At 39.1% G+C, this 12,561-nt stretch overlaps 1 protein-coding gene and 1 long non-coding RNA gene across 2 annotated transcripts in view; one reads left to right on the top strand and one right to left on the bottom strand.

Moving 5' to 3' along the window:
* The window catches only part of ZFP37 (ZFP37 zinc finger protein), a 46,477-nt gene extending 42,851 nt beyond the window's left edge, over positions 1–3,626 (top strand). The window contains exon 5 of the mRNA XM_043567326.1: positions 2,117–3,626. Within this exon, the coding sequence (XP_043423261.1) occupies positions 2,117–3,073 (957 nt within the window). The 3' untranslated portion in view covers positions 3,074–3,626. The remainder of the gene's footprint in view (positions 1–2,116) is intronic.
* A 5,598-nt stretch (positions 3,627–9,224) lies between these two features.
* Positions 9,225–11,989, bottom strand: LOC122475392. The gene is made up of 2 exons (XR_006295156.1): positions 11,462–11,989; positions 9,225–9,689 (listed from the first exon to the last, which is right to left on the bottom strand). It is a non-coding gene; the product is annotated as an uncharacterized LOC122475392 (long non-coding RNA).
* Positions 11,990–12,561: the final 572 nt, after the last annotated feature.

The following is a 12,561-nucleotide window of genomic DNA, read 5'->3' as shown; positions in this document are numbered from 1 at the left end:
TGAGCCATCAGCCCAGAGCCTGACGCGGGGCTCGAACTCACAGACCACGAGATCGTGACCTGGCTGAAGTCGGACACTTAACCAACTGCGCCACCCAGGCACCCCAGGACATTCTTAATTAGTTAACCTCTCTTTGGCTAACATCTACAGCACCCTATTCTTCCAAAATGGGCTTATACTCTTCCCGTTACACATTTACCCAGACTTAGATATGCCCTCTATCAAAGTAACTTACCAAATGATATTCATATCCTTTTTAATTACCTTGTTTTATTCATCTTCCGTTTAGTGTCATATGTCTTGATATTATAATGTCCTGTTTTGTGTTTTTTCAGTTTTCAGATACTCCAGTAATATAAATATTCTTCCTTTGTCAGTCTTCTTTTTCTACTTTCTTTGTGACCATTTTCACTTGATTCTTTATGTCATTTTTATTATGTTGGTTGTTTTCCTATCTTTTTTCAGTGCTTCTTATTAAATTCTTCTTACCTCCCTGCCCACACCTTGTAATTTAATCTTTCATTTTCCCCCTGAGTTTAACCAATTCTTTTTCATCTCTCCATTTTTTTTTTGTTTGCTTCTTTGTTTTTTTAAATAAGTTCTGCTTCATAGTGGTTTTCCAGGTCCTCAGATGCTTGTTTGAATATATTCTGTTTGGAGTTCAGACAATATTTTCTTCTGGTTCATGGCTAGTTATTTTTGTGTTTTGCAGGGGACAGTTTCCTCTCGATATCTGCACAAATTTATTTCCTGATTTTCTGTAGTAGTTCTCTATGGACTGTACTTTTATTCTGTTCATTTTATTACATCACAGTGTTTTGGTAAGATTTCTAAATTTTATGGAGTTCTTTTCTGTTAGTATAGTAGGTCTTTTCCCCTCCTTCTTTTATTTTGGGATTGGAAAAGAGTTTTGGCTTTTCTGGTTTTGTGGTTTTCGTTGTCTTCCAGGACCCATATTTTCCTTTTCTTTCTTTCCTCATTACCACCACCCAGTTATGAGCAGGTATGTCTTCCTTGTTTTTTGCCTTCTTTCTCCCTCTGAAACTGTCTGTTTTTCTACCTCAGAACCGCCCCCTTTAAATAGACCCTGTCCTATTCCGTGCATTTTTATGTCATCTGCCTCTTTAAGATGCATATATGTGGAAATCCCTATCCTGTAGTTGTGCTCTAATATGCTTGGTTACTTATAAAATACTTATAACTGTTTTTATGTTTAGTGTGGATTTAATTTTTCTGCTGGTCACTTCTGCTCATTCTCAGTCCCCTTTGCTAGCATCCTTCCTTTGTCTTTCCTGAAATGATTTTTGGATCTGCCTCTGTTCTTCACCGAGCCTTGTGGTGCATTGGGGCTGGTGCCATGTGGGACTGTGACACTGAGTTCATCAACTCTTCTTTTTCCATTGCATCTTGCCAACTTTTTTTTTTATGCCTGTTTATTCTTCTATCTTTGAATTTTAAGCTTACCTTTATTTCAACGTTTATTTATTTTTGGGACAGAGAGAGAGCATGAACGGGGGAGGGGCAGAGAGAGAGGGAGACACAGAATCGGAAACAGGCTCCAGGCTCTGAGCCATCAGCCCAGAGCCTGACGCGGGGCTCGAACTCATGGACCGCGAGATCGTGACCTGGCTGAAGTCGGACGCTTAACCGACTGTGCCACCCAGGCGCCCCGAAGCTTACCTTTATTTCAAAACTGACTGTACTCATTACCAGATTTCTATCTATTTCTATTAAAACAAAGAATGCTATTTTTTATTTTTGTGTTTTGTATTCTTCAAAGCTCAGGAGTGAAGTAAGATAACTTACACTTGGGCTTTTTTCAGACTTTGAAACTGGAATGAAAGAATTAACAACACAGAAGAGCATTTCTGAAGAAGTGGTACTCCATAACATGATTGTATACTCAACCTTTGGAGACTGGAAACTTGAAGATGAGATAAATCACCAGGAAAACCAGGACAATTTTTTGAACCAAGTTGCATTCATTAACAATAAGCCCCTGACTGAAGAGATAGATTGTGAATGTAACAGTGCACTGGGGAAAGGAATTCATCTGAACAGAACATCTAGTGAACGCAACAGAGCCTTCATGCAAAAGCCACACCTTTTTGCACAGCCGAAAATTCTAACCAGTGAGAAATTATATAAATGTGTTCAGTGTGGGAAAGCCTTCAGTGGAAAGTCGGGACTTATTGTACATCAGAGAATTCATACTGGAGAGAAACCATACAAATGTAATGAATGTGAAAAAGCCTTTATTCAGAAGTCACAACTCACTGTACATCAGAGAACTCATACAGGAGAGAAACCCTATGAATGTAATGAATGTGGGAAAGCATTCATCCAGAAGTCAAACCTCATTATTCATCAGAGGATTCACACAGGGGAAAAACCATATGAATGCAATGAATGTGGGAAAGCTTTCATTAAGAAATCAACACTTAGTGTTCATCAAAGAGCTCATACTGGGGAGAAACCATATGAATGTAGTGACTGTGGGAAAGCCTTCATCTGGCAGTCACAGCTCATTGTACATCAGAGAATTCATACTGGGGAGAAACCCCATGGATGTAATGAATGTGGAAAAGCCTTCAACAGGAAGTCAGAACTAAGTGTACATCACAGAATTCACACTGGGGAGAAACCCTTTGAGTGTAATGAATGTAAAAAAGCCTTCATTCAAAAGTCAGATCTCATTGTACATCAGAGAACTCACACTGGGGACAAAAGGTATCAATGCAATGATTGTGGGAAAGCCTTCATCCGGAGCTCACAGTTCATTGAACATCAGAGAATTCATACTGGGGAGAAACCCTATGAATGCAGTGAATGCAGAAAAGCTTTTATCCAGAAATCACAACTCATTGTGCATCAAAGAATCCATACTGGGATGAAGCCATATGAATGCATTGAGTGTGGAAAAGCCTTTAGTAAGAAGTCACACCTCACTGTGCATCATAGAATACATACTGGAGAAAAACCCTATGAATGTAGTAATTGTAGAAAAGCTTTCAGCAAGAAATCTACTCTCATTGTTCATCAGAGAATTCATATTGAACACAAATCCTTTTAATGGAATGAGAAAACTTTGATTCAGCGATCAAAGTTTCATCACACATCATAGAATTCATTAAGCCTAAAAATTCTATGAATGTACTAAACTTGAGAAGCCTTCAACAATAGCTCCCAAACTATTAAGCACCAAAAATAAATACCAAGAAGCAACTTTGAGAAATCATGTTTCCAAAAAAAAAATTACATTGGACATCTTGGTTCAGGCCTAATACTAAAAGTTTTTTTTAAGTATGATAGAAAAATCTCAACCACATGTGATTGACTTGTTCACTGTGTAGTACAAATTTTTTAAATGAGTGAGTATAGTTGGCATTTGAGCAACATGGGTTAGGGGCACCATTGCCCTATGCAGTTGAAAATTCATGTTTAACTTAACTCTCCAAAAACTTAACTAATAAATAGCCTCCTACTATTGACTGGAAACCTTACTGGTAACATAACCATTGATTAACACGTTTTTATATTATATGTATTGTATATTGTATTCTTACAATTAAGTAAGCTATAAAAAAGAAAATGTTATTAAGAAGTCATAAGGGGGTGCCTATGGGTCTCAGTCAGTGGAGCATGCGACTCTTAATCTTGGGGTTGTGAGTTAGAGCCCCACATTAGATGTAGAGATTATTTAAAAATCTTTTTAAAAAGTCACAAGGAAGAGAAAATACATGGATAGTATTGTACTGTATTTATAAAAAAAATCCAAGGACCCTCATAGTTCAAACCTGTATTGTTGAAGGGCCACCTTAAAATTGATTAATCAGGACAACAAAGTGACAACTATGTGTGATTATCCTACAAATCATGTAGGAATGGCGTTCATAACCCAAATTATCTGTCATTTGGAAGTGGCTATGGATATTCATGCCTGCTTTACTTTCCACACTAAATGACACCATTTTCCCCACATCTTAAAAAATGTAAAAGGATACATTGTAACTAAATTACAACTAGCTCTTCCTCCCCATTCTTTCTTGATGTGTATGGAATTACGAGAAGATGAAACCAGTGTATTTATAAAGACATCAAAAGTTTGGTGTCTTTGATACTTTTATACTTTTGAAAATATTGCTTGATGTAAAGCATTCAAAAGTAATAAATACATCAAACAACAGACAAAGCAAGTAGTGGATGTAGACAATGTTGGCATACTCAACATATGACAAAAATTATTCTACACAAAGGAATTCCTCCTGTTCATAGCCCTTTTTCAGCTCATGGTATTTACATGCGTACTCTTATGCATATCTTGAGATCTTTATATCCTTGTGATTATCAGAAGTGAATTTTTTAAAAGCCTTCTAGATTGGATATTTCTACCACACTTTCTGCTAAATAATTTTACATGTACTTTCTCATTTAATCCTTTCAGCAAATGCATGAAACTGAGATTATCACCATTTTATAGGTGAGGCAAGCCTAGAGAAGTTTCTTGACCTGGCTAAACCCATGTGGCTAATAAGTGGAAGGTTGGGATTCAGATCAACCTCTTAGCCTCCACACAATTCTGTCCCACTGGAGACATGGAGGAGTTGGTGTCATGTCACTTCACCTCGACAGAATTTAAATGAACTTGACATAATATGGTATTCTGTATCCTGTCCCTACATTATGCTAAATAAATTAACAAGAAACATGCATTTTAAAAACTATTTATTTTGACAGAGAGAGATAGCAAGCAGGGGAGGGGCAGAGAGAGAATCCCAAGTCAGGTACAGAGCTTGACACGGGGCTCAAACCCACAAACCTTGAGATCATGACCTAAGTTGAAATCAAGAGTTAGACACTTAACTGACTGAGCCACCCAGTTGTTCCAAGAAACATGCATTTTGAAGGGACTATTAAATTGTAGTTTCTTATATGTAGAAGCTCTTGGAGATACATTTTGAGGGGTATCTATTTTGCTGCCCTATACGTTTTCTTGTGACCAGCCTGAACATAGAAATAATACTATTATTTTATAGTTTGTTTGCAAATTAAGTCTTTGTTTTGTTGAGTTGTCATTTTATCACAAATAACTTTTCTTAGAAATTCCATTATCCAAGGCATCCTTTCCTTTTAGTTTTTATTATTTTATTTTTTTTAAGTGTTTTATTTATCTTTGAGAGATAAAGCACACATGGGGAAGGGGCAGAGACAGAAGGGGACAGAGGATCCGAAGCAGGCTCTGCACTGAGAGCAGTGAGCCCGATGCAGGGCTTGAGCTCACAAACCATGAGATCATGACCTGAGCCGAAGTAGGACACTCAACCAGCTGAGCCACCCAGGCACCCTGGCATTCTTTCCTTTTAAAGAACAATAACTTCATATAAGTTGTAAATATTGTTGTCAAGTAATATTATGAAAAGAGAGGTTCATATCAAAAACCTTTCAGTCTTTCCTTAAAATGAAGGTGAAGCTGATATTGAGCTTGATCCTAAGTTTTTGTTTTGTTTTGTCAGAGAGAGAGAGAGAGAGAGTACATATGTGGAAGCTGGGTAGGAGCAGAGGAGGAAGGAGAATCTGAAGCAGGCTCCACAGCCAACACAGAGCCTGATGTGAGGCTCCATCTCATGACTGATATCGTGACCTGAGCTGAAATCAAGAGACGGATACTTAACCAACTGAGCCACCCAGGCTCCCTGATCCTAAATTTTTATCAAATATTTTTTCTTAGATTTTAAATTAAAAGTAATATTTTAAAATAGGAAGTGTCAATAATAATCATGATTTTTACTGTAGATTTTAACTTTGCAATAATGGTTTTAAACTAATAAGTGAATTGCAGTCATGTAATTCTTTATTAGTCATTTTTTATTAGTCACTTTTGGAGATAAATACCGGGGGTGCCTGGGTGGTTCAGTTGGTTGAGTGTCCAATTTCGGCTCAGGTCATGATCTTCACAGTTTGTGAGTTCAAGCCCTGCATCAGGCTCTGTGCTGACAGCTCAGAGCCTGGAGCCTGCTTCGAATTCTGTCTCTCTCTCTCTCCCTCTCTGCTCCTCCCCTACTCATGCTCTCTCTCTCTCTCCTTCAAAAATTAAATAAATAAATAAATAAATAAATAATTTAAAAAAAGAATATTGAAGATAAATACTGAGTTGGGATGTAAATGTATGAAATTAATTTTCTAAACAAATACCAGGAACTAAAATATTCACATGTATCTTGCCCTTCAATGTTTGCATCTTGGAAACTATATGATAATGCCACTTCTGCAGTTATGCCAATAATTTATGGAATTCCTCTCTCTTAGAACTTCTCTCAGATCCAGCTTGCCTGTTAGGCCTCATATGGAACTATGCAGTATTTTCAAGGACCCTTCATTCATTAGAATTCATTGTTTTTCTAGCCCTTATCCCTCCTCACTATCATCCCATTAATTCTGTATATAACTTCAGCAAGAAGAAAGCTTGTGCCCCTTCTATAGGCATTTCAAGTCTCAGATCCTTCGAAGATTCAGTATCTCTATTTTCAATGTCTTGTCTTCTATTTAATGGTTTCCTTTACATAGCTACCATCACCATGAGCATAAAATAGGTAGGAAATTCTTAGGTTTTTTTTTTAACTTTCCTCCTGTATTTTGACATCTGAGCCTATTGTATTCTCTTTAAATGGATACTTCATACTGCCTCCTTTCTACTTCAGTAGTATTACTAATAGGTATTTTTTGGGCACTATGAATTAGGTACTAGTGTCTTCAACAACTGGAATTTAAGGGATTACACAGGACACCACGATTCATACCCAGGGACTCTGAAACATGATACTGTACATAAACTCACAGATATTTCAGAGTTTCCAGGCAGAGTTAAAAGTTGAAACAAATGGGAGCACCTGGGTGGCTCAGTTGGTTAAGTGTCTGATTCTTGATTTTGGCTCAGGTCATGATCTGGAGTTGTAGGATCGGGACCCACATTAGGCTCCATGCAGAGCCCCCTTAAGATTCTCTCTCACTCTCCCTTTGCCCCTCTCTGCCACTTGAACTCTCTCTCTCTCTCAAAAAAAAATTAAACAAATGGAACTACTCTAGTAATGCTGAAAATATGGTTTAAAATGGTTTGCAAATTAAAGAATTGCAATGCTTACATGCTTGCTGTTGAGATTTACTTGAAGCTATGTATGCTGATGGTCACCCCAATGCTTAGATACTATGTTTATTTCAACTTCAAAATGTTGTCACAGTTGCACACTTCACAGTCGAATCTCCCGTATTTTAGACATTCTTAGAGTATAACAGATCAAAATGGTATTATGCAAGTGTGTGAGTGGGTATGGTTAGGATGGGAGGGAGGCACACCATGGGTTTTTTCTGAAAAGGTGGAGAAAATCAAATTTCCATTTGTTAGCCTAAGTAGAGATGAGTCACAAGAGAAAATTAAAAAAACGTTAAATGATATTGAAATGAAAATAAAATATATCAAAGTATTGGAAATGCCACTAAACCAGAGCTTGGAGTAAAATTTATAGTGTCAAATGTTTTACTAGAAAAGAAGAAATGTGTAAAATTAATTAGTCAAGCTTCCTTCTTATGAAGATATGAACAAACGAAACTCCAAATACTGTTAATTTTCCAAATTATTTTGGCTCTTGCACTTCCATCTCTGTTTTACGCTTTTGTGTGTTTTCTAACCCATTAAAAATATAAAAATACAGTCAATTTCATTTCTTGACTTTTTAAAATTTCATGACATTTTTAATGTTAACCCAATCTTATATTCCTGAGGTAAACCCTACTTGTTCATGACATATTATTTTTATATATTGCTGTGTAGCTCACTTCTCTCAAGTAGTCTGATTGGAGTAGTCTAAACTCTGGCCTCCCTCATGTCTGATCTCTTTCTCCTCAACTTAGTGAACCCCTGGGCTCTCTTTAAGATATTCCTCCCTGAGGATTTATCCTGGAGGCAATCATAGAGGTCACTTTATTTTTCTCTTAAGGATCACAGTTCTGTGCTGTTATTCAGTGTCTGGAAACCATTGTTCTGTGTTTTGTCCAGTTTCCTATTTTATTCCACCGTGGATGGTAGTAGAATTCTTACCTCTACCTCAACCCCATAGGTTTAAAAAAATAGTGATCACATTTATTTTCAACTTCATCTGAAATTGCAAATGCAAAAAATAGCCCAAAACTTATTGGCCAGGAACATTCACAGAAGAATTTTCCTATCTGATAAACCTATTTTAAAATTTAAAATAAGTAAGGTACTATGGTATGGGCACAGAAATAGCTCAATGGTTTAAAAAAATGGGGGGCTCAAAATTATATATGTAATATATATGGATATATACTTGGCATTTCAAATCCTAATCCATAAAAGTGGGATTGATAGATTTGAACAAATAAGCAAAAATACTGTATTTACAGATAGAAAAACAAGACTGGTAGAGAGTATTTACAATGCATACAACAGAAAAGATATTAATGTTCAGAATATAGCTAAGTTCCTATCAGTAAGACAGATAAAGATAACCTATACAGAAGAAAACTTTCCTTGGGCACCTGGGTGACTTAGTTGGTTAAGCAACAGACTCTTGGTTTCTGCTCAGGTCAATGATTTCATGGTTTGTGAGATCAAGCCCTGCGTGGGGCTCTGCACTGACAGCATGGAACCTGCTTAGGATTCTCTCTCTCCTCTCTCTCCCTCCCCTGCTTGTGCACGTACTTGCACACACACTCTCTCATAGTAAACCTTAAAAAAAAAAAAGAGAAGCGCCTAGGTAGCTCAGTCGATTAAGCATCTGACTTCAGCTCTAGTCATGATTTCTTTTTACAGATTGTGAGTTCGAGCCCCATGTGCGGCTCTGTGCTGACAGCTCAGAGCCTGGAGCCTGGTTTGGATTCTGTGTCTCCCTCTCTCTCTGCCCCTTCCTGGCTTGTGCTCTGTCTCTCCCTTGCTCTCAAAAATAAATAAGTATGAAAAAAAATTTTGTGTGTGTATGTAGTTTTATGGGTTTAAAAAAATGTTTTTAAAAATGTTTTTATTTATTTTTGAGAGAGAGAGATAGATCATGAGCAGTGGAGGGGCAGAGAGAGAGGGAGACCAAGAATCTGAAGCAGGCTCCAAGCTCTGAGCTGTCATCACAGAACCTGACACAGGGCTTGAACTCATGAACCGTGCGATCATGATCTGAGCTGAAGTCAGACGCTTAACCTACTGAGCCACCCAGGTGTCCCATAGTTTTATGGTTTTATTAATACAATTATGACATGCACATAATTGCACATTTTCTTCACTGTGCAGCCTGGCCTTCAGCTGGGCTGCTTTTCCACAATGGCTTTGTGGTTCTTGGGGGAGGTATTGTGATCAGTCTCTGCACAGCAAGATTTGTTGCACATTAGCAGCAGTTCGAGCTCCTTGACGTTGTGGACTAGGAACTCCTGGAAGCCACTGGGCAGCATGTGCTTTGTTTTCTTGTTGCTCCCGTAACCAGTGTTGGGCATCAAGATCTGGTCCTTGAATCTTTTGCGCACCCTATTGTCAGTGCCTCTGGGTTTCTGCCAGTTGTGCTTAATTTTGACATACTGGTCTGACTGGTCCCGGATGAACTTCTTGGTCTTCTTTTGAATGATTGTGGGCTTCATCAGAGGTCTAAGGGTGGCTATGATGTGGATGGCTGCCACCTCCACAAGTATTGCTGAGGAAGAGGGAAAAGAAAAAATTTCAAATGATGAAATATGTAATCAATGAAATGAACATATAAATGATACCTAACTTTACTAATCAGGTAAAGTAAAATCAAGAAAACATCAAATAGGCAAAAGTAATTTTTATTTATTTAAAAACAGTTTTTACATTTATTTATTTTTGAGACAGACAGAGCACAAGTGAGGGAGGGGCAGAGAGAGAATGAGACACAGAATCCAAAGCAGGCTCCAGGCTCTGAGCTGTCAGCACAGAGCCCGACGTGGGGCTTGAACCCACAAACTGTGAGATCGTGACCTGAGCTGAAGTCAGACACTTAACCAACTGAGCCACTCAGGTGCCCCTTAAAGTAATTTTTAAACTTAATATATAAGGCAGATTCCAGTCAGGAAAATAGAACCTATACTAGGTAGTTGAATAAAGGGAATTTAATACAGGGGAGTTGTTGCAAAGGTATAAGGACACCTAAAAATGCAAAAAGGGGACAGTGAGATACGAGAGAGTGACAACAATAGCTTCCAGAGGCTGTATGTTTGTTGCTCCCAAAATTCATATGTTGAGACCTAATCCTCAAAGTCATGGCATTTGGTTTTAGACTTTCCAGACTTCAGAACTCTGAGAAATTTCTATTGTTTACAAGCCACCCAGTCTAGGGCATGTGTCCTGTGATAGCAGCCCAAATGGACTAAGACACATGCACTGCTGGTGAAAGAATAAATTATTATAGCTTTACAGAAAGATAGTTTCATGATATCTAAAATTTACTTAATCCTCTGTGATTTTGTCCTAATCAAATAAGGGTGTGGAGAAAGATTTAGCTATAAGCATATTTATTTCATATTTTCTTATAATAGGAAAAATTGGAAATGATATGCTACCACTCAAATATTTAGACTCAGTTTGATAGAAAGTTGTGCTAATGTTAATGCAGAATAATATTTAAAGACATGAAGGAATGTTTACAAGAAATTAAATTTTAAAAGCACTTTCAAGGCACCTGGTCGGCTCAGTCAGTTAAGCATCTGACTCTTGATTTCGGCTCAGGTCATGATCCCAGGGTTGTGGGATCAAGCCCCACCTCAGGCTCAGTGCTGAGTGTGGAGTCTGCTTGGGATTCTCTCTCCTTCTGCCCTCTTCCCCCTCTCATGCTCGCCCTCTCTCTCAAAATAAATAAATAAACCTTTAAATAAATAAAAGCAGTTTCATTGTATGTTTGTATGTATGTATTTTAAGGTTTATTTACTTATTTTGAGAGAGAGGGAGACAGAGAATTTCAAGCAGGCTCCTGGTTGTCAGAGCGGAGCCCAGTTTGGACCTCTAACTCACTAACTGTGAGATAATGACCACAGCCAAAACCAAGAGTCAGAGGCTTAACCCACTGAGCCCCCCAGGCGCCCCATGTTGCTCTATTTTTAATTTCAGAAGTATCTACAGTACACACTTAATATTTACATATATGTAACACATATACAGTGCAGGTAATATTTAAATATATAATAGCGGGCTTTTACCTGATTTTAATCTTTTTTCCTTATCTCTATTCTCTACAATCCACCTGTATTCTTTGTATAGAAAAAAGTAAGGTATGCACATTCCCTTTCAATTAAAGTTATTTATTAGGCTCTACTCAAGAAGAGATGTGGAGGAGGACACAATTTACAAGGATTCATCAAAGCACTGTTTTGAGTGCCATTAAAATGAACATAACCTGAACACGTAACAGACAAAAAGCTAGACAATATGTTACAAGAAAAGTAGTTTTACCTTTTTCTTGGCTGCAATCATTCTTTCTCTTTTCACACCCACGCGCCCTCCCAACACATGAAGAATGGGGCTGTCTGTATTTTTAGAATACTATACGCACACCACGGTGTCAACAGGGATTGTCCCTTTGTTAAGGAATTCCATCTAGTTTGTGGGTTTGTTTTTTTTTTAGTCCTTTTCGCTCATTGAATAAAAGGTTATTACTATAATGTATAGGCGTTCCTTTTGTGTAAAGGTTAACGAAAAATCTGCATCCCTTTGGATTCATGCTAGTCTACAATGAAAGAAGAAGCTTATCCTCCCCTTCTTTTCCCTTTTTATGTGACTAACGAAAGAAAACTAGTCCCACTCCCAAGGCGCCACGAGATAGAAAGTCAACAAGCCTTCGCGTGTAAGACTCCGCGGCCGCGCGCCCTGCCTTTGCAGAGCATGCTGGGAATGTAGTTCCAGGACGCTTGCGCAGGCGCACTTCCTGGCTCGCGCGGTGAAGGATCTGGGTGGTCGGAGGGTGTTCTTCATTTCTTGGTGGAGCTGGTGAGTACGTTTTTTTTTTCCCTGACGCCTGCACTCGGGTGGTAGCCAGGGAGGGGCCTCCGCCCAGGACTCCTCCCGACCCTGGGGGATTAGTTGGAAAGCGAGTAGCCTGTGGAGCGTGTCTTCCCGGCTCGATGGCGGGGGCGGAAGAAAGATGGAGAATTGGAGGTCGCGGTTCGCGTCCGCGTTGAGGCGCGAAGCGGTGTCTTGGGCTCCGCGACGGGGTTTAAGCCGGTCTAGGGCTGTCTCTGGGTTAGGGGAGGCAGAGCCCTGGCTGGGCACCCCAGCCTTAAGGGTCAAGGTTTGGGCGCTCACGTGGGGGTTGGGGGTAGGAGGGCAGGTTGGGAAGACGGAGCGCGGGTCTGCGGGGTCTTTGGCTGTGGTGGGATCAGATACTAAAAGGAGAGGGACCGCCGCTCCAGCCCTTGTTTGAGAATTAGAGGAAAACTGAGCTAGGAACTTAGGACCCCCCCCCCCCCCCCCCCCGCCCACCGCCCGTCCCCAGTGTAGGCCTTCTGACATCCACTTCTTTGCTCTTTCCTCTGAAATGCAGCTTCACCAAAGGT

This window comes from Prionailurus bengalensis, chromosome D4 (genome assembly GCF_016509475.1).
Source record: "Prionailurus bengalensis isolate Pbe53 chromosome D4, Fcat_Pben_1.1_paternal_pri, whole genome shotgun sequence".
Classification (NCBI taxonomy): domain Eukaryota; kingdom Metazoa; phylum Chordata; class Mammalia; order Carnivora; family Felidae; genus Prionailurus; species Prionailurus bengalensis.
Note: the sequence above shows the minus strand (reverse complement) of the source record. Positions and strands in the feature narration are given on the sequence as shown.